At 41.7% G+C, this 21,994-nt stretch overlaps 1 protein-coding gene across 1 annotated transcript in view; it reads right to left on the reverse strand.

The window, feature by feature from the left end:
* Positions 1-1,221: 1,221 nt before the first annotated feature.
* LOC128508444 (E3 ubiquitin-protein ligase TRIM16-like) overlaps positions 1,222-21,994 on the reverse strand; it is a 131,922-nt gene continuing 111,149 nt past the window's right edge. The window contains exon 6 of the mRNA XM_053479797.1: positions 1,222-1,823. Within this exon, the coding sequence (XP_053335772.1) occupies positions 1,291-1,823 (533 nt within the window). The 3' untranslated portion in view covers positions 1,222-1,290. The remainder of the gene's footprint in view (positions 1,824-21,994) is intronic.

Here is a 21,994-nt window from a genome sequence, read left to right on the forward strand (position 1 = left end):
ATATTGGGAACTTGCTCTGTGGACGTCATTAGAGCTCTGTGTGAGATCGCTTTAAACCTTCTGAAAGGAAATATTCCTGTGTCCAGACATCAGTATAAGAAACTTCAGAGACAGAAGAAACACATTAGACTGATCGCTGACTAAAAGACGCTGAATCCAAGAAAAGAAAAATCCTTTAAACAGGAAGGTTTCTCCTGCTGTTACTTAGTACGACTCTAACCATTCGTAATGTAGCTGATCAGCGGTGTTATTCCTAAATAAAACACTGACCTTGTGGGAAATGTATCTCATCTCCACTGAACAACTAAGTCGACTAAACGAACAGGTTAATCACGGTGAAAATATCAGAGAAAGAGCTGAAAATGAGCTGGATGAGAAAATGAGAGAGATCAGAGATCAGAAGTGAATATCACCTGACGAGAAAAAAAAAGTACAACCTTCATTTCCGTACCAGAAGTTCACAACTTTTTCCAAGCTTCCGCTCGTACATCCTGGAACTCTGTCTCCAAATGACGCCTAGTTAGAAGACAGAACACACCTGCAGGAGAAAGTGTTTCACCGTGATGGCGGAGGTCAGCCGACCAGTAAGTGCACCTGCAGTGTGTTACACTAATTATATACCGTCAGATATTCTAGTCATTTTACTGTGATGTAAAGAAGAGAGAGAGAGAGAGAGAGAGAGAGAGGTACACGGTGGTGGCTGAAAGTATTAGGACAGTATACACCATGTATTAGTTCTCTCTGTGCACGAAATAGGTGACGTCACTAATTATTACGGCTCTGAGTGAAGAGACGAGTTAATTAAATGTGCTGTTGTGTTAACTGTAAAATACAAATCTAATATAGGATGTGAAGATTACAGTAAAGACCCTGTGTAAACTCACAGTGTATCTCCCTCAGCAGTGATATTTTACACTTTTTTACAGCCTCCTCTGGTGATTATGTGTGTTATAACAGCATGTAGTGCACTAGTTAGGGATCTGTAACATTTTATAATCCATCCTGGACGCACTGAGAATCTTCAGAGCACTCATGCCAATTCCAAAAATCCCACAATAAACAGAAATGTGTAAATGTCCAAACCACTGCAGCAAACTGCACACACACATCCACTGCTACTGTGGACACACACTCTGGTTCCACACATGTTGTTTTGTTTTATAATAGTCACAATTACATCATCCAAATGTCCAAAAAGACAGAGGAAAGAAGAGAACAGTATTAGTGAACATTTCATATTAAACCTTTATTTCAGTAAGATTCATATGGAAAGAAGAAACCAGGAGCATTTTATTCTGGATCACAAAATCTCACAGTTGATCCAGAGCTGAGCCAGAATCCAGCGTACAGAGGCTGAGTGAATGTGGTGTGGACTCTGTGGAGGAGCTTCATCGTGTCAGAGACGCTGTAGAAGGACAGAGTTCCTGCACTGTGATCCACATACACTCCTATTCTGGAGGATGATGGAGCTCTGAGATCAGTCCTAATGTTGTTGTGATAGAAAGTGAGAGAAGGAGAAGAAGAACACCACAGACTCCAGGACTGATTGTTGCCTCCAAACAGACACTCATTACCCTGCCCTTTCCTGCTGATGTCTTTATATGAGACTGATATTAACACGCATCCCTCACTGCTCCACTCCACCTCCCAGTAACAGCGTCCACACACACTCTCCTTACTCAACACCTGACACCAGGAGTCAAATCTCTCTGGATGATCAGAGTACGTCTGCTTTGTCTTACTGTACGTCACCGCTCTGTTCTTCTCAGACAGAATGAGTTTATAATTTACTGTGTTGGGATCCAGAGTCAGATCACAGAAATCTAAACACATGAAAAATGTGAACATGTTAGATATTAATCACAGGATACATGTGTGTGTGTGTGTGTGTGTGTGTGTGTGTGTGTGTGTGTGTGTGTGTGTGTGGTGTGTGTGTGTGTGTTTGTTTGTGTGTGTGTGTGTGGTGTGTGTGTGTGTGTGTGTGTGTGTGGTGTGTGTGTGGTGTGTGTGTGGTGTGTGTGTGGTGTGTGTGTGTGTGTGTGTGTGTGTGTGTGTGTGTTACACGTACAGTACAGAAAATCTTCTCTGCTCTTTGGTTCTGAGGGTAAAATCATCTGAACAGCTGCAGCTGTGGAGACACAGAAACAAAATGGAGACGGAAAAATCAGCTGCTGTAAAAGACAGAAACAGTTTAAAGTCCTACAGTTTGTGAAAGTAAAGATTTCAGAGCAGGACAATTTCTCTCACCATGTCGAGGGATTTTGATGAACTCCTCCTGGCAGAATTCCTCGAGTCTCTTTTTCAGATCGGAGAGAGATTTCCTCACTCCATCAAATGAGAGATGTTGATTGACAGTGATGCTGGGTGAGTCCACACGTCCAGAAGAGACACTGAGAGACTGGAGACTCTACAGAGAGAAAGAAAAACATCATGGAGAAGGAGAAAGGAGGAGAAATATACATGTGACTATACAGACAGGTGTGTGTGTGTGTGTGTGTGTGTGTGTGTGTGTGTGTGTGTTACCTGGAGGAACTGGATGTGATCGTGTGTGTGTGAAAGCTGCTCCAGCTCAGTGAGTCTCCTCTGAAGATCAGCAATCTCCTGCTCCAGTTGCTCCAGGATTTGTTCAGCTCGACTCAGTTCAGTCTTCTCCTGAGCTCTGATCAGCTCCGTCACCTCCGAGCGCTTTTTCTCCATGGAGCTGATCAGCTCAGTAAAGATCCTCTCACTGTCCTCCACTGCTGTCTGTGCACTCAGCTGTTAGGACACACACACACACACACACAGGATTTAAAGCTCATCCATCATTCTCTCGCTTACTGCGACTCTAAATGACTCCATGTTGCTGTTAGGACAAATACTCAAGACCAAGAAACATTTGAAGCTCAACTATATACTGTGTAAATAAAATGTGTAAAGCAAATGAGATATGTACACCAATCTATCCATCCATTCTCTACACTGCTTAGTTCAATTCAGGATCCTGGGGGTAGCAGGAGAAGCAGAGATCCTCAGACATGCCTTTCACCAGCAGCTTCTTCCAGTTCCTCCTGGGGGATCCCTAACTGCTCTCACTCCTGCCAAGATATAGAATCCCTTCAGCATGTCCTGGGTCAGCCCCAAGCCGCACAACCGGCCATACATACAGTATGCACACATATAGAAATAAAACCATGAATACAGGGTACTTTATGTATAGTTTCTGTTATAAGCTAAATATCTTTAAGATAATTAAAACAGCCAAATCTTGATGTATGCCACTTTTGAAGCAACCAATTTCCACACAATAGTTACTATATTTAAGTTCTTACATTTATCATACTGATTTTATTACTTGTGATCTATTTCAGATTGATGGGAGCAAAATGGCTTACATTTTACCAATCTACATGATTGCAGGAGAGTCTACTTAAGTTGCACTTTTGAATAGTATATAGCCAACAATCTGAGAGAGGTGTAAGGAAGTCAAAGAATAAGAAAACCAAATTGGATGGGAGAGCAGTGTTTACTTTTAGCTTTACGTTCAGTGTTTGGAGAACATTCCCTCTTTCTGCCATTTTGTCCTCTGCTTTAGAAACCCAAGCCTCTTATAAAGTCCTCCCCTCTACTCTTAATTTTTACCTTAGGAGCTGTTTTTAGGGCCAAGATGTTTTGTGAAACATTTTTATTTTTACTAAAATTGTCCTAAATGTGAGGGTAAATTCTAAGAAAATGTAATAATTCTAAGAATTTTGCTTTGAATAAGCTTTGAATACAGGCTCAGATTAGTAAAACATTGTATTTACCTGCAGTCTAAAAAGTTTTCTCTTATTCTTCCATAAACACCATGTTACTCAACCTAACAAACCAAAGTATAAATTCAACAATAAAATAACCCGTGTCAGTTGGGGTTAGACTTAACACTAAATTTATTTTAAAACATTTTAAAAAGCTGCTGACATCAGTCTAGCAGCAGCTGCAAAACATGTATAAAGACCTTTTTAAAAATATATGCCGAATATGGCATCTGGCTCTATGGCAACATTAAAGTTCTTATGGCCAAATTGGGTGTTAATGTAAAGAAATGTTGCATTTCATTTAAATGAATGTTGCATAAAGCACAAAGCGGTGCCAACCATACAGGGGTGTAGCAAGCTTTTCAAAAGTGTGGGGGATGAATGTGGTTCATTTGTTAATATAAATGATGAATACAATGACAGAAGGGTACAAAAGGTATTAACATACAAGATATAAAAAGCTTTCTATTTAAATGAGTGATAGTGATACTAGAGTGATACTAAAAAACACACTCAGAACACACTTGCTAGACTTGCTAAAGATTTAGAATCAGAAATGCTTTAATAATCTTAGGGAGAAATTATTTTGTTACTCGAAATATACAGACATTTCATAAAAACAACATACTGTATATTCAGAACAAAAATAAAAACAACTATGTACATATATAAATGCAACCAACAACAACAACTGACCAAATAATATATGACCAACTATATCTCCTAATGTTAAAAGAACCAGAAGTGCTCTTTCTGCTCTCCTTACAAGAGACAAACTGCTCAGCAACCTTTTCTCTGTTTCCCCTGTCCAGCTTGTCTTTATGTACACGGCACACAGCAACACTGTTAAGGCGAGTTTGGGTCAGTGAATATTGAAAAGTAATACAATGAAATAAATGCAAACAGCACTAATGGTAATAGGCTACTGTTGTTTAATGTCAGCATTTTTTAACCTTTATCTCTCAACTTTACTTACAGCATTTCTCTTGAAAAAGGTGTCAATCTTCTCCTGCCTCTTTCTTTTCTGCATCTTAATGATACTGCGTGACAAAAGGACAGTGGTAAGCTTGATAGTGGCATGGGTCTGACAGGACTGGGACTGCTACATGGGTCTGACAGGACTGGGACTGATACATTTTGAAGATATAAATAAAGATAAAAAAAAAAAAAAGTCATCACAAAAAGCATTTCTAAATAATAATAATAATATAAACAAAAATATAATAATATAAATAATTTAACAATTTACTGTTTTTAAACATTAAAATAATATACACATTAAAATAATATTCTTCAATAGTCAACAGCTATGCAAACTGACATTATTTCTCACTTTTTTCTCCTCAACAGATCCAATCAAACACAACTAGCAAGTCAGCTAATGAACAAACAATGCTTAAAATATCAAAATCTATTGCACTGGCAATAAACCCATAAATACATTGCTTAACATTGTCAATTTGTCCCTCCTCGTCAATTTCCTGCCTTCTTCATCACAGTTACTTTATGCATTGATGCCACACACATAACCGAATTTAGCCAGGTTAGCTACTGAACACTATCCCAATTAGCAATTACCATTAGTCTAAAAAACGAAATATAATACAAAAAACATTCGACATGTCAACAAAACATAAACAGAACATGTTCCCAAACATATATCAAGCTTATTTAAAAACCTCAAAAGCATAAACATTCAAAGTAGCTGGAAAACGGAGATGTAAATAATCATAATGTAACAGACCTAATTTGATTTTGTTATATTGTGCTAAGGTTAGATGCACAGGCGCTCATGAGGTGCATATGTGTGTGTGTGAGGTTTTATCCCCTCGGGGCTTGCCGTAGAAGGGCAAGAAAGGCGCATGCGCACGTCCTGTTTTAGAGTGTCGCGAAGTTTCTTTAGAAAAAGGAGAATAAACAGTTGACAAGAATTTTGTGTGCTCTCGTCTTTATTATTTTGTTATATTGCAAAGTGTGTAAGCGAACCCGGCACGAATGCTCGGTCACATTGGTGGCAGCAGTTTTGTTTTATTAGCGTTTACGTAAGTCTGTGTGACGGCGGGTGTTTAACTAGTTAGTTTATAGTTGAAAGTTCTTAGCGGAGTTAGCACGCGCGAGTTAACGTGGGCGCGGCCATCATGTGGTGTAAGGAAGAGAACGAATTATTTTCAAGAAGGGACCGCGATAAGATTAACAGACACGTGAGGATTGAGTTGCCGCCGCCGTTTTCCGGTAACGAGAAGCAGAGTTTTTTATGTTGGGCACGGCAATTCGAGGTCGCTGTGAAAGCGCTTACAGAGGGAGATGACACTGCATCCTATAATTATGAACTAGCACGGATTTTACCGACACGGCTGACTAACGCGGCATTTCTTTTGTGGGACAGCCTTGCTCATACTGTTCAGGCGGATTATACAGCGGCCAAAGAACGGCTTAAGGAAGCTTTTGGTCAACGGCAATTTATGGATCGCTTCAGAGCCAGCCTATCAGCCCGACCTCGTGCTCTGGGGGAAAGTTTGGAAGTGTATGCGGCAGAAATCAGTAGGCTGGTGGACGAGGCTTTTCCTGAATACGGCGAAAGAGCCCAGAGGGAGGAAAGATTTCGTCGTTTCCTTGCTGGTTTGGATCCTATGCTCAGAGCTAAATGTCATGAACAAGGAGCAACGGATTTGGAGGAGGCTGTGATAATTGCAGGTCGGTGTGAGAATGCTAGAGATGCAATAAAGACTGATTACATGACTGGTAGTGCTGCAGGGAGTACTAGTGATGTAGGAGCTGTGGCTGCTGTTTACTCTGTGACTGATAATGGAGGACTACACAGAGCAATGGATCGATTGACTGAGGAAATGAGGGATATGAGAATGGAATTGAGGCGCTTGGGTGATGAGAATCAGAAACTGAAGGCCAGAGTGAGTTCTAGAGCAAGGGATGAGTGGGATGAAGGCCGCTCCCAGTTTAATGGAAGGTGTCAGTGTGCCTGCGGAGGTCGAGGGTGTCAGTCACGCGTCTTTGATGGTGCTTGGAGAGGCCGCTCACCTGAGAGGAAGTTTCAGCACAGGGATGAGCACGCGTCAGGTATGGATGTGCGTAATTATAAAGAATCACACCCTCCTTTGTCTTCTACAAGACGCAGCCCGAGTCCCGGCCCCCGCAGATGGAACAGCTATGAGGATGCTTCAAGAAAAAGGGGAGTGCATTTCAGGTCACCTGGCAGAGAAGAGCGCCACTATCAGCCGGAAAACGGACTGTAGCTGATGTTGCGGCCCAAACGCCAGCTATCTTTCCTATGGGCCTTTATACTGATAATGAAGATGACTGTAATTCTGTGCTAAAAGACAATGAGTTCAGTTCTGAGACTGATCAGGAGCTGTTAGTGTCGTATGTAAAAGGAGTGATTGAAGGTGTGGAGGTTCGGATGTTAGTCGATTCTGGCTCCAGTGTGTCCCTTATGAGTGCAGATTTTCGTATGTCAATCCCTACACTTCGTAATCGCCCACTGAGAAAGGACTATGTTTCTGCACATACAGTGAATGGACAAATGCTGGATACACTGGGTACTATCACCGTAACATTCCAGCTAGGAACTGAGTCATGGCAGCATGTTTTCCATGTGCTGAGAGAAACTACACAGACTGTGCTGCTGGGCTGGGATTTTCTGTTGAAGAATCACGCATTACTGGACCTCAGCCATGCTAAACTCCAATTGTGGGACATCACAGTTCCTCTGCTTAACAGTACTGAATTTGTTCCGACATGTTGCAATGTGTCACTGGCGACCACGACAAATCTACCGCCCCTCAGTGAGACAGTGGTGCCAGTTAAAGTATGTCTACCCAATGCGGCTCATGTGACAGGTGACTTTGTTGGATATCTGGAACCTAATGTGGCAGCATCTTCTAATTTAATAGTAGCGCATACGCTGGCAGGAGTTCACAATGGACTAACGAAGGCACGAATTTTGAACCCTACTGGACATGACATTTCATTAAAACAAGGAATGCACCTGGGTGAGTTATACTCCGTTGAGGAATCGGATATTCAACTGTTTCATGCCCCGGTTGATGTAGCTGCGGTGACTTCGTCCACTGCGGTGCCTCCTATATCACTGAACGAGTCCCCTATTTCTGACTCGGAGAGGGCTTCATTGTATGCCATGCTGTGTGAACTTCATGACATTTTCAGCTCCTCCAAACAGAATGCTGGAAAGTGTAAGCTAGTGAAACATCACATAAGAACTGGCGAACAGGCTCCAATTAAACTGCGTGCTCATCGTACATCTCCTGATAAACGATCTGAAATAGAAAGACAAGTAGCTGATTTGCTTGCGGATGGTGTGATCGAGGAAAGCTGTAGTCCCTGGGCATCGCCAGTTGTCCTGGTGAAAAAAAAGTGTGGCGCATGGCGTTTTTGTGTGGACTACAGACGTTTGAACAGTGTGACTATTAAGGACTCTCATCCACTGCCCAGAGTCGATGACACCTTGGACGCGCTGGCAGGCGCTGCCTGGTTCAGCACATTAGACTTTTCTAATGGATACTGGCAGGTGGAAGTTGCAGAGGAGGATAGGGAAAAGACGGCTTTTACAACGGGACAGGGCCTATATCAGTGGAGATCTATGCCGATGGGCCTTTCCAACGCTCCGGCTACTTTTCAACGTTTGATGGAGCTTGTCCTTAGAGGGCTCCCATGGCACATCTGCATGGTATACCTTGATGATATTTTGATTTACAATAAAACCTTTGAGGAACACATGTCAAGCCTTAAAGAGGTGTTTTTGAGGATCCAGTCTGCAGGTTTGAAACTGAACCCACGAAAGTGCCACCTTGCCAGGGATCACGTAGTTTTCCTGGGCCATGTAGTTTCTTGTAAGGGTCTTCAGCCCGACCCTAAGAACACTGACAAAGTTTTGAACTGGCCGGTTCCTCGTTCTCCGTCGGAGGTGAGAGCCTTTGTGGGACTGTGTTCTTATTATAGACGTTTTGTCAGGGACTTTTCAAAGCTTGCTGCGCCACTGAACCAACTCGTTGGTAAAAATGTGCCCTTCATATGGAACGATACATGTGATCAATCATTCCATCACCTGAAAAATGTGTTATCATCTGAGCCTGTCGTGATATTACCCGACTTCAGGGTGCCATTTAAAATCTATACTGATGCCTCCAACTTGGCAGTTGGTGCAGTTCTCGCGCAGGACAGAGATGGACGTGAACATGTGGTGTCATATGCCAGCCGAGCACTTAATTCTACACAGAAACGCTGGTCCACTTTTGATCGTGAGTTGTGGGCGATTGTGTGGGCAGTAAGGGAATTTAAGCACTACATTGGACTTTCCTCATTTACCATTATCACAGACCATCGTCCACTCTTAGCTCTTCGGCGAATGTCAGTTGATGATGACCCAACGGGGAGAAGAGCGAGGTGGATACTGGAGCTCGATCCGTTGAATTGGGTCATTGTTCACAAGGATGGCCGACATCACAAGAACGCGGATGCGCTTTCTCGCCGCCCTGAGACACTTGACACGAATGTGGCGCAGAACGAAATTGGGAGGGCATTTCAAGTAAATGTGGTGAGTTCTAATCAGACAGACATTACACATTCCTCTGAAGTCAAAGATTCCACTGGCAACATGACTGGGGAGAACTCGCTTGAAAATTCTGAGAGCATGTCTCATATTAATGTATTGTCGTGCAGTTTATCAGATATCAGGGCTATGCAAGCTGCTGACCCTGACATTAAAACTGCGTTGAGCTGGGTGACACACGCCCAAAGACCTCCCAGGAGAAAGATACAAGTGACTTCACAGTGTTTACGGAAGCTTTGGACTGAATTCGACCGTCTTTCTATCCTTGATGGACTGTTGTGCCGCTTAGTTTGCTGCCCCCTGACAAATAAACCTGTAATCCAAATAGTTGTCCCCTCCGTGCTGATTCCTGACATACTTTTGCAGTTGCATGGAGCACCAGCTGCTGCCCATTTCTCTTCAGAGCGCGTGTGGGAACGGGCGAGGCAATTTTGTTATTGGCCTTCCATGTACAGGGACATTAAGAACTGGTGTGAGCAGTGCAAGGCATGCCAGACACGGCGCAGTCCTGTTCCAGCCCAACGTGCACCGATGGGTGGATCCCAGGCAGTACGGCCATTTGAAAGGGTGGCTATGGACATCTTAGAGCTGCCCGTGACTTCGAAAGGAAATCGGTATGTGCTGGTTGTTGAAGACTATTTCACAAAATTTGTCAATTTATATCCCCTGCCTAATCAGACAGCACAAACAGTAGCACATTGTCTCTTCGAGGACTATGTTCTGCTTCATGGTGTTCCAGAGACTTTGCACTCAGACCAGGGTCGTCAGTTTGAGGCTGAAGTGGTTCAGATCCTCTGCCGTCTCCTGTCTATTAAGAAGACTCGCACCACGCCCTACCATCCTCAGTCAGATGGCATGATTGAACGTTTTAATCGGACTCTGATTGATCAACTAGCTAAGACACTGTTGACTTATAGTGGAGAATGGGACGAGTATGTAAAACATGTGGCATTCGCCTATAACACGACGACTCACTCCAGCACTCATTTCACACCTTTCTTCTTGACCCATGGTCGGGAAGCACGTGTTCCCGCTGATGTACTGGTGCCCACTCGTGTTCTTGACTCTCAGATGTCGGTATCGCATGCTGAATTTGTTTCTTCACTGCTGACAAAATTGGATTCTGCCTTCAGTGGTGCACGGATGCACATTGAGGCGGCGCACGACCATCAGAAACTGTACCATGATGTTGGCTTGCGTCACCAGCCTTATAGGGTGGGTGCTATGGTGTGGCTTCACAACCCAGTGGAGAGCCGCATGAAACTGGCACCTCATTGGAAGGGACCTTACGAGATTGTGCGAGTTATGGACTCATGTGGTGAAGTGGGACTGACCTATCGGATTGTAAATTCAATTCAATTCAATTTTATTTGTATAGCGCTTTTAGCAATTTTCATTGCCGCAAAGCAGCTTTACATAGTCAAAAGAATTATTTAGGTTTGTATGAAATGTGAATTTGTATGAATCAAAATGGTCAGTTTGTCCCAGGTGAGCAAGCCGAGGGCGACAGTGGCAAGGAAAAACTCCCTGAGATGGTAAGAGGAAGAAACCTTGAGAGGAACCAGACTCAACAGGGAACCCATCCTCATTTGGGTGAAACAAAAAGCAGTAAATGATCTGCATATATACAGTGTGTAGGGTGGGAGGCAGTTCAGCTAAAATAGCTGATGTTAATTGATGTTAATATGGAGTCCAGGTAGTTATTGAAGACCCAGGTAGACTTGTAAGAAGTTCCAGTCATGAACTATCGAACTGTCAAGTCCCCAGAGAAACAGTTGCCAACACCAGTCAAGGCCAGAACCATTTTCTAGGTAGAGAGAATCATTCCCAGACACCAGACGCATCCCAGAGAGACACACGGGGCATCCATGTGACGAGATCTTCAGCCAGAAGCGGGGCACCAGGATGGGTCAGACAGGTCCGGAGGGCAGAGGGAGTCTGGATCACTGGCAGCTCAGGAACGACATGTGTAGCTCGACAGAGAGAGAGAGAAAGAGTGAAAGGGGGGGACAGGAGGAGAGAGGAAAAAGAAAGAGGGGGGCAAAGAGAAGAAGAGGAGAGATGGCAGTTAGGTATGGTCACAGTCACACAATGTATAATGTGAATGTATATTAACTGTAGCGTGCAAGCAGAGACTCCGGCAGGACTAACTATGACAGCATAACTAAAAGGGAGAGCCAGAAGGAAACACAAACATGAGGGCTTCCTGACATGTAAAGCAAACAATCACCTCACCGTCAGCAAACCTGAGTGATCAATTAGAGTGAGGAAGACAGCATCCAAACATACCAGTTCACCAAAATACTCTACGTCCATGAGTCCCCCAGATCTGCTCCTTTACCTATGGCAAATCTATTTATAAAAATGCTCGGCTAAATAAATAGGTTTTTAGCCTGGACTTAAACACTGAGACTGTGTCTGAGTCCCGAACACTATTTGGAAGACTATTCCATAACTTTGGGGCTTTGTAAGAAAAAGCTCTGCCCCCAGCTGTATTTTTCATAATACGCGGTACTGACAAGCAGCCTGCATCCTTTGATCGAAGTAGGCGTGGCGGATCGTAAGACACTAGCAGTTCGCTCAGGTACTGCGGCGCGAGACCATTTAATGCTTTATATGTCAAAAGTAGTATTTTAAAATCAATGCGAAATTTCACAGGGAGCCAATGGAGTGAAGATAAGATAGGGGTGATGTGCTCATATCTTCTGGTTCTGGTGAGGACTCTCGCTGCTGCATTCTGGACTAGCTGAAGCTTATTTATGCATCTAGCTGAACAACCAGACAGTAAGGCATTACAATAGTCCAACCTAGAGGTGATAAAAGCATGAACTAGTTTTTCTGCGTCGTTTAGCGACAATAAATTTCTTATTCTGGCAATATTTCTGAGGTGAAAGAATGCTATCCTGGTAATATTATCTACATGTGCTTCAAATGAAAGGCTGGAATCAATAATCACACCAAGGTCTTTCACTGTTGCATTTGATGGAACAGAAAGGCCATCTAAAGTTACGGTATGATCTAAAATTTTACTCCTAGCTGTATGCGGTCCTATGACTAGAACTTCTGTCTTATCCGGATTTAGCAGAAGGAAGTTAGTTAGCATCCAATTTCTTATGTCCTGCACACATTGCTCAATTTTAGTAAGCTGTTTTTTCTCATCAGGTTTTGCTGAGACATATAACTGTGTATCATCAGCATAACAATGAAAACTAATACCATGCTTACGGATTATGTTGCCCAGAGGAAGCATGTAAAGGGAAAAAAGCAGTGGACCTAAAACTGAACCCTGCGGAACGCCAAACTCCACTAGAGAACATGCAGAATAATCACCATTTAAGTCTACATACTGATAACGATGGGTCAGATAGGATCTGAGCCAGGAGAGGGCTGTACCCTTAATTCCCACTACATTTTCTAATCTGTGAAGAAGAATAGCGTGATCAACAGTGTCAAAAGCTGCACTGAGGTCAAGTAATACAAGCATAGTTACACAACCCTGATCAGAGGCCAATAGAATGTCGTTTACTACTTTAACGAGCGCCGTCTCTGTACTGTGATGAGGCCTAAATCCTGACTGATACAGTTCATGTATGCCATTCCTATGTATATATGAGCATAGCTGCTCCGCTACTATCTTTTCCAGGATCTTAGAGATAAAGGGGAGGTTTGATATTGGTCTGTAACTGGACAGCTGACAGGGGTCGAGGTCAGGTTTCTTAATTATTGGTTTGATAACTGCTAATTTAAAAGATTTTGGAACATATCCAATGCTGAGTGAAGAATTAATTATTCTCAACAGGGGTTCTATTATTGCTGGTACTATCTGTTTAAGAAAATGTGTCGGTACAGGATCTAATATACAGGTTGATGAATTTGAAGAAGAGATGAGTGAAATTAGTTCATTCTCTTCAAGGGGAGTAAAGTATTCTAGGTTCTGGTCTGACATGGCTAGATTAACATCTGCATCAATTACATTGTTCGGTTTCAAAACCTCAATTTTATGCCTAATATTTACAATTTTATTATTAAAAAAGTTCATGAAGTCCTCACTATTGCATGATGTTGTTGTGGAGATTTCTGCAGTGGTCTTATTTCTGGTTAATTTGGCTACAGCATTAAATAAGAATCTAGGATTATTTTTATTTTCTTCTATAAGAGTGGAGAAATATGTTGATCTAGCTACACTAAGAGCTTTTCTATAGTTCAGGATGCTCTCCTTCCATGCTATTTGAAATACTAGTAATTTAGTTTGACGCCATTTACGTTCTAATTTCCGAGCGGTCTGTTTTAAAGTGCGCGTGTAATCGTTATACCAGGGAGCAAGTTTTTTATCTCTAATAATTTTTCTTTTGACTGGAGCTACATTATCTAGGGTATAGCGAAATGTCGACTCCAAATATTCAGTCGCCTGATCGAGTTCTGTGGGGTCAGACGGTGATCTAATCGAAGTTGGGAACTCTGGGAGATTACTGATAAAACTCTGTTTGGTAGTTGATGTGAATGTACGTTTCATACGGTAGCGCGGCGCTGTGTGTACATTATTATTGTGACACACTTGCAATGAGACAAGATAGTGATCTGAGATAACTTCAGATAGTGGTATTGTGAATAAATTTCTTATACTTAATCCAAATAATATTATTAAATCTAAAGTGTGACCTGCTTTATGAGTGGGTCCTACTACACACTGATTTACTCCTACCGAGTCCAGTATAGACATAAATGCAGTTCTCAAAGGGTCTTCTGGGTTTTCAAAATGAATATTAAAATCCCCAGCAATTAACACTTTGTCTACAGAAATGACTAGGTTTGAGAGGAAATCTGCAAATTCACTAAGAAATTCCGAGTACGGCCCTGGAGGTCTGTAAATGACAATTAGCGGGATCGACTGAGCTGACTTAATATAGTTAAATACACTTATGTTACTATAAAGAATTTCAAATGAATTAAATTTGTGTCCGTGTTTTTGTACAATAGTCAAATTATCATTGTGAATAACTGCGACGCCTCCTCCTCTACCAGTTAACCGAGGCTGGTGTATGTAGCTGTATCCAGGAGGACTAGCTTCATTTAGAGCTACATACTCGTCCTGTTTAATCCAGGTTTCTGTTAAACAGAGTATATCAAACTCCTGATCTGTGATAATTTCATTAACTATAACTGCTTTAGATGCGAGAGATCTAATATTTAACAGTCCTAGCTTCAGATCAGAGGTGCCGGCTGCGCATTCAGTCTGATCCAAGTTTGTGGTCTTTATGCTAATTAAATTACTAAAACAGACTTTCTGAGTCTTTCTAAATTTGTTTTTAGCTCGGGGAACAGACACAGTCTCAATAGAGTGAACCCTGAGTGACGACTCTATGCAGCTAGCAGACGGTTGGTTTAGCGTAAGGGATCTAATGTTGAGAAGTCCAAACTTTAGAGGTAGACTTCGATTACTTATTTGGGCTTTTTCTGGTTTAATGGTTACCAGATTGTTTCGGCTGGATTTAACGAATTTATTCTTTTTTCTCACTAATCGGGGAATAGACACAGTTTCTATAGTACAAGCTATGTGTGTGCGTCTATTAGTATGGTGGGTTGTATTGTGGCAGATATCTAAAGAATCTGAGGTATGACTTACCGCAAGTCAGATGGTTCGTAATGTCCTGGAGATGTTGTCAGAGAGGACCGCTGCTCCAGCTCTGCTAGGGTGCAGGCCATCTGTGCGGTAGAGCCTAGGACGCTCCCAGAAAACATTCCAGTTATCAACAAAGGGTAATCTCTGTTGTTGACACCAAGATTGTAACCATTCATTGAAGGCAAATAATCTACTGAACCTCTCGATTCCTCTCTGAAATGTCGGAAGTGGTCCAGATACGACGATCTTTGTCGTGGGTGATGTGCTGCGGACCTTCTCAACCAGGCTCCTGAAGTCCTTCTTTAGGATCTCCGTCTGCCTCAGCCTGATGTCGTTGGTGCCAGCATGGAGAACCACAGCTCGAATGTTCTTCTTCAGGGCCGCAGGCACCTGTGCAGCAACATCAAGAACACGTGCACCAGGTAAACAGCGCGTGTACGCCTTACCTTTAGCTGTGGTAGCACGCACGTGCCGGACAATGGAGTCTCCGATGACCAGCGCGTCGTGTGCCGTCTCACGGAGAGGAGCGAAGCGGTTTCGGGTTGAGATCTCGAAGACGGGTGGTGGCGGAGGAGGAGAGGTCCTCGCCCGGGGCTTGGACATTGGGGGACAGGCACAGGTCGTGCATTATAATAGGTTGCGGCCATACACATTACCTGTTTCACGAATCCGGACACCGTCTCATGTTCCGGACTTGCAGCGTGTGTCGATTCCCCTGGGGACGGGAGTTTCTAGTGGAGCCCAATCTGTCTCTCCCCGGACAGGTACTACTTCTTTGTCTGACTTACATTGTTCAGTAAGAGAATCTGAGCCTAGTGTGAGTAGGACTGGGAGAATTCATAGGCCTCCTGACCATTTGAAGGATTTTGTTCTTTATTAAAAGGATAATTTTCGGATTAGTCACTATTTGCTATGTTGCTGTTGTTTCAAAAAAAAAAAAAAAAAAAAAGCCAGTTGAAATGTGTTCTGTACTTTTAGTGTCATATTGTTCACTGATGCTACTGTTCCTGACTATGTTTGGGTACATAAACGGGGACGTTTATTTTGTGAGGGGGGGACGTATGTAACAGACCTAATTTGATTTTGTTATATTGTGCTAAGGTTAGATGCACAGGCGCTCATGAGGTGCATATGTGTGTGTGTGAGGTTTTATCCCCTCGGGGCTTGCCGTAGAAGGGCAAGAAAGGCGCATGCGCACGTCCTGTTTTAGAGTGTCGCGAAGTTTCATTAGAAAAAGGAGAATAAACAGTTGACAAGGATTTTGTGTGCTCTCGTCTTTATTATTTTTTTATATTGCAAAGTGTGTAAGCGAACCCGGCACGAATGCTCGGTCACAATAACAACCATAAGTCCCCGCCTCCTCTGCACGAGCTGACCGATAAATCTAACACACCAAGAGAGGCGGGACTTAAGGCAGAACAGCCAATCATCAGCCGGTGTCATGTTTGAGAGGGAGGGGAGAGGAGAGCTGAAGCGAGTGTAGACACAGAGCGGCCAGAGAAACGGAGGAGCGAATGCGAAGGTGTTTGTTCAAAACTGCGGGAAAACTGTAGAAAAAGTCTGGATGTTGAACCCTCTCACCGGGAAAAGTATGGGTGTTAAAACACCCACATCCCCCACGGGTGCGACGCCCCTGTCTGTTTGGCAGTCTTTTTGAACATATGTTTAATATTCTGCGATAATGCTGCTGCCTGCTTTCTCTTCCGTCTCTCCTGCTTTTTCTGACCCATATTATACACCGCTGGATCCCGCCTCACAGATTTAAAAAACATCAGTTGCTGCGCAGACTTGTCACATGTCGCGGGTTTTTTTTGTAAAAAAAATAGTTTTGTAATAAAGTGTTATTTTAAATAATGCCCAACAATTTTAATCTGTCTCAAAAAATATATATATATTAATAATAACAAAAAAATTCTGGACCTTTGGCAGTAGGGGGGGGGGGGGGGTCGTTTGAACCACCCGAACCCCCCCTGGCTACGGGCCTGGGTGTTGTACAGTTGTACAGAGTACAGTTCACCTCTCCCAAATGAAGCGGACAAGGAGGGGGGCTAAATTATGTCAGTGACACCTGACTTTCTTACAAATAACGCACATTGCATTCAAAATATTATAAACACAGACCAATAATTAGCACTTTTTTCATTTATATAATTGTTTGAAATGGCAAATAAAAATAGGTAATAAAAAACAATTATGATGTGGAGGTGAATTGGTTTAGTCTTGACTTTTGGTCGTGAGTGACAGCATTGGGGGAAATCTGTTGATTGTCGAATCGTCGATTACAAAGTAAACACAGCGATGGAGAGAAAAAGGCCAAAGCTGTCAGGTGCCCAATTTAGGAAAAAAAGAAAAGAAGATGAGGAGAAACGGGCAAAAGATAAAGGTTTGTAACAATGTTCTCTCTGTATGATTAAGGTATTCATCTCATTATGTTCATTAGTGGTATAACGTTAACTCTTAGGTTTGTTAGCCTTCTTGCTTATGATGCTTGCTATGCTTGGGGCTACCTTAATATAATATAATAAAATAACACAATAAAAGCCTAATATATAAACCATAACAGAAATTCTAATGGTTTCTATTAAATACCATTATGAACCATTAACTTTTTCCAGTGAAACTATTACAAAATTCCTTATTCCACCCACCAATAGAATCAATCATATACCAGCAGACATTGTTATGTCCAGGGGTAGCTCAGTGGTTAAGGCATTGGACTACGGTTCGGAAGATCCCAGGTTCAAATCCCACAACCACCAAGTTGCCACTGTTGGGCCCTTGAGCAAGGCCCTTAACCCTCAACTGCTCAGACGTATAATAAGATAAAAATGTAAGTCGCTCTGGATAAGAGCATCTGCTAAATGCCTAAATGTAATGTAAATGTAAATGTTATACTTACCATTAAAACCATCAGCAATCTCCCTTATCTCATCAGCAAGAAAACAGACAATCGGTAAAGACCATTGCAGTAAGTTGTATTTCCGTATACTATTACCTTATTATTATATCAGAAACAAAGATTTTAGAATTTTTTTAGACCTATGTAGCAACAAATTTATATGATGGGTTAAGGCTAATTTATTAATTCATCTTTGTTATTGTCAGAATGGGACAGTGACTTGGCCACTCTGCTTTTGCTCATTCATCTCCTTCCACCTCAACCGGGAGGCAAAAAAGCTGCCAAAATCAGTGCTGCTGATCACCTTGTTGTGTATCATAAGGTAATGATGTGTGTAAACTGTAAAATGTAGATTCCATGTTTTTATAGGCCTAATTGATTAATGTAATGCTTTCTTGTTTCTTTACAACCATCTACAATATTGATGTAGGCATGACGAGCGAGTCTCCAAGAATAAAAGTGCTTTGCGCTAAACTACTGAATGACTAATATTTGTAAAGCAGCTGAGAATGCCGTCTTGCTTTAAATGCAAAGCATTATATGCATCTAGTCAGTCAGTTATTTCACATTTAAGGTAGAAGCATGCCTTTTATTCCACTGTAAAATTCAAGTTGATTTGTGGCCAAGAAACATGCATGAAACAATTTAGCACTTATTTTGGATTTAGAAAATATTTAGACACTAGTCATCCATCCCAATACATCTGTGAAAGCACTGTGAATAAAAATAGACATTTATTTTTCAAAGACAATACATCAGAGACACCATGTACTATGTGATGAGTCTGTATTAGACAGAGGTGGAAAGAGTAATACATTTTTGTACTCAAGTAAAAGTACTGTTACTTCTGGGAATTTTTACTGAAGTACAAGTAAAGTTACCCTTATAAAAATCTACTCAAGTAAAAGTAAAAAGTAGCTCATTAAAAATTTACTTAAAAGTTAGGTGTTACATTTTTTAACAGCGGGGGTGGGTGGGGGGGGGGGGGATTCTAGTATAGTTCAAAAAAGACAAGCGGATATAAATCTCAAACTAGTTGTTTATAACTGAAGGGAACACCTTTGCATGATAAGCTGTTGCCTTTTCTTCGCTTAAGTATGATGTGACACTTTGCGCCGGATAGCCGAGGGGGAAAAAAAGAACTCAGAGCCGAGAACAACGCTCAGCACAAAACTTGTATTGGTTCTTTCAGTGTCACAAAATTATAATACAAAACATAAAGTAAAAGTAAAGAAAAGAGTAAAGGTATAGAGTGTTTCGGGGGGGAGAAGCAGCACACCTGAGCTTATACTTCGTTCTCTCCTTCTCACACACACACACACACACACACACCTCTGCAGTGCACACGCACACATGGGGGGCGGCAACTCTTAAAAGGGAAACATACATTCAATTCAATTCAATTTTATTTGTATAGCGCTTTTAGCAATTGTCATTGTCGCAAAGCAGCTTTACACAATCAAAAGAATTATTTAAGTTTGTATGAAATGTGAATGTGTATGAATCAAAATGGTCAGATCGTCCCTGGTGAGCAAGCCGAGGGCGACAGTGGCAAGGAAAAACTCTCTGAGATGGTAATAAGAAGAAACCTTGAGAGGAACCAGACTCAACAGGGAACCCATCCTCATTTGGGTGAAACAGAAAGCAGTAAATGATCTGCATTTATTCAGTGTGTAGGGTTTGAGGCAGTTCAGCTATAATAGCTAATGTTAATTGATGTTAATATGGAGTCCAGGTAGTTATTGAAGACTTAGGTAAACTTGTAGGAAGTTCCAGTCCTGAACTATCGAACTGTCAAGTCTAGAGAGAAACAGTTGCCAACACTAGTCGAGGCCAGAACCATCTTCTAGGTAGAGAGAATCATCCCCAGACACCAGACGCATCCCAGAGAGACACACGGGGCATCCATGTGATGGGATCTCCAACCAGAAGCGGGGCACCAGGATGGGTCAGACAGGTATACATACATACATACATACTGTAATGTGGTCTACAACCTAGTAATGGCCGTCATAATGGTTTGCTTCATTAGAATTTGATGGCGTTTCGCTTTCAGCTAGATCTGCATCACTTTTCTTATTCTTTTGCATGTTTGTCACACTTAAATGTTTCTGCTCATCAAAAACCGTTAACTATTAGTCAAAGATGACATAATTGAACACAAAATGCAGTTTTTAAATGAAGGTTTACGTTATTAAGGGAGAAAAAATACTCCAAATCTACATGGCCCTGTGTGAAAAAGTGATTGCCCCCCTTGTTAAAAAATAACTTAACTGTGGTTTATCACACCTGAGTTCAATTTCTGTAGTCACCCCCAGGCCTGATTACTGCCACACCTGTTTCAATCAAGAAATCACTTAAATAGGAGCTACCTGACACAGAGAAGTAGACCAAAAGCACCTCAAAAGCTAGACATCGTGCCAAGATCCAAAGAAATTCAGGAACAAATGAGAACAAAAGTAATTGAGATCTATTAGTCTGGTAAAGGTTATAAAGCCATTTCTAAAGCTTTGGGACTCCACAGCGAACCACAGTGAGATACATTATCCACAAATGGCAAAAACATGGAACAGTGGTGAACCTTTCCGGGAGTGGCCGGCCGACCAAAATTACCCCAAGAGCGCAGAGACAACTCATCCGAGAGGCCACAAAAGACCCCAGGACAACATCTAAAGAACTGCAGGCCTCACTTGCCTCAATTAAGGTCAGTGTTCATGACTCCACCATAAGAAAGAGACTGGGCAAAAACGGCCTGCATGGCAGATTTCCAAGGCGCAAACCACTTTTAAGCAAAAAGAACATTAAGGCTCGTCTCAATTTGGCTAAAAAAACATCTCAATGATTGCCAAGACTTTTGGGAAAATACCTTGTGAACCGACGAGACAAAAGTTAAACGTTTTGGAAGGTGCGTGTCCCGTTACATCTGGCGTAAAAGTAACACAGCATTTCAGAAAAAGAACATCATACCAACAGTAAAATATGGTGGTGGTAGTGTGATGGTCTGGGGTTGTTTTGCTGCTTCGGGCCTGGAAGGCTTGCTGTGATAGATGGAACCATGAATTCTACTGTCTACCAAAAAATCCTGAAGGAGAATGTCCTGCCATCTGTTCGTCAACTCAAGCTGAAGCGATCTTGGGTGCTGCAGCAGGACAATGACCCAAAACACACCAGCAAATCCACCTCTGAATGGCTGAAGAAAAACAAAATGAAGACTTTGGAGTGGCCTAGTCAAAGTCCTGACCTGAATCCTATTGAGATATTGTGGCATGACCTTAAAAAGGCGGTTCATGCTAGAAAACCCTCAAATAAAGCTGAATTACAACAATTCTGCAAAGATGAGTGGGCCAAAATTCCTCCAGAGCGCTGTAAAAGACTCGTTGCAAGTTATCGCAAATGCTTGATCGCAGTTATTGCTGCTAAGGGTGGCTCAACCAGTTATTAGGTTCAGGGGGCAATTACTTTTTCACACAGGGCCATGTAGGTTTGGATTTTTTTTCTCCCTAAATAATAAAAACCATCATTTAAAAACTGCATTTTGTGTTTACTTGTGTTATCTTTGACTAATAGTTAAATGTGTTTGATGATCAGAAACATTTAAGTGTGACAAACATGCAAAAGAATAAGGAAGCAGGAAGGGGGCAAAAAGTTTTTCACACCACTGTATGTCTATATTATTTTATTTTTAGTGTATAATCTTTATTTGTTTACCTTGTGGAACAGGAGAAAATTAGGTAGCCTACTATTGTTTTTTAGTATACAGCCTGTGACTGGAGAGAGTCAGTAGTGATGGGTCGTTCATGGATGATTCGTTCTTTTTGAACAATTTTTTTTTTTTTTTTTTTATTGAACAAAAACATAAGACAAGATATACATTTATAATAGCATCATAAAGTTGTGTAAACGTTGATCAAAAAACAAGGCACACGTTAATTACACACAAAAAAGCATAGAAAAGCAAGGAAATAATAATAAAAAATATATATTACAGAGAAAAAAAAAAAACTGAATACAAATGAAAAAGGGTCTTTTTATTCTTTTTTTCTAATAAACCAAATTCTCTTATTATTCCAAAAAGTTTCTTGGCCTTTTTACCTTTCATACGTTCCATCGTCTCG

The sequence above is a fragment of the Clarias gariepinus genome, chromosome 2, assembly GCF_024256425.1.
Source record: "Clarias gariepinus isolate MV-2021 ecotype Netherlands chromosome 2, CGAR_prim_01v2, whole genome shotgun sequence".
NCBI classification, from domain to species: domain Eukaryota; kingdom Metazoa; phylum Chordata; class Actinopteri; order Siluriformes; family Clariidae; genus Clarias; species Clarias gariepinus.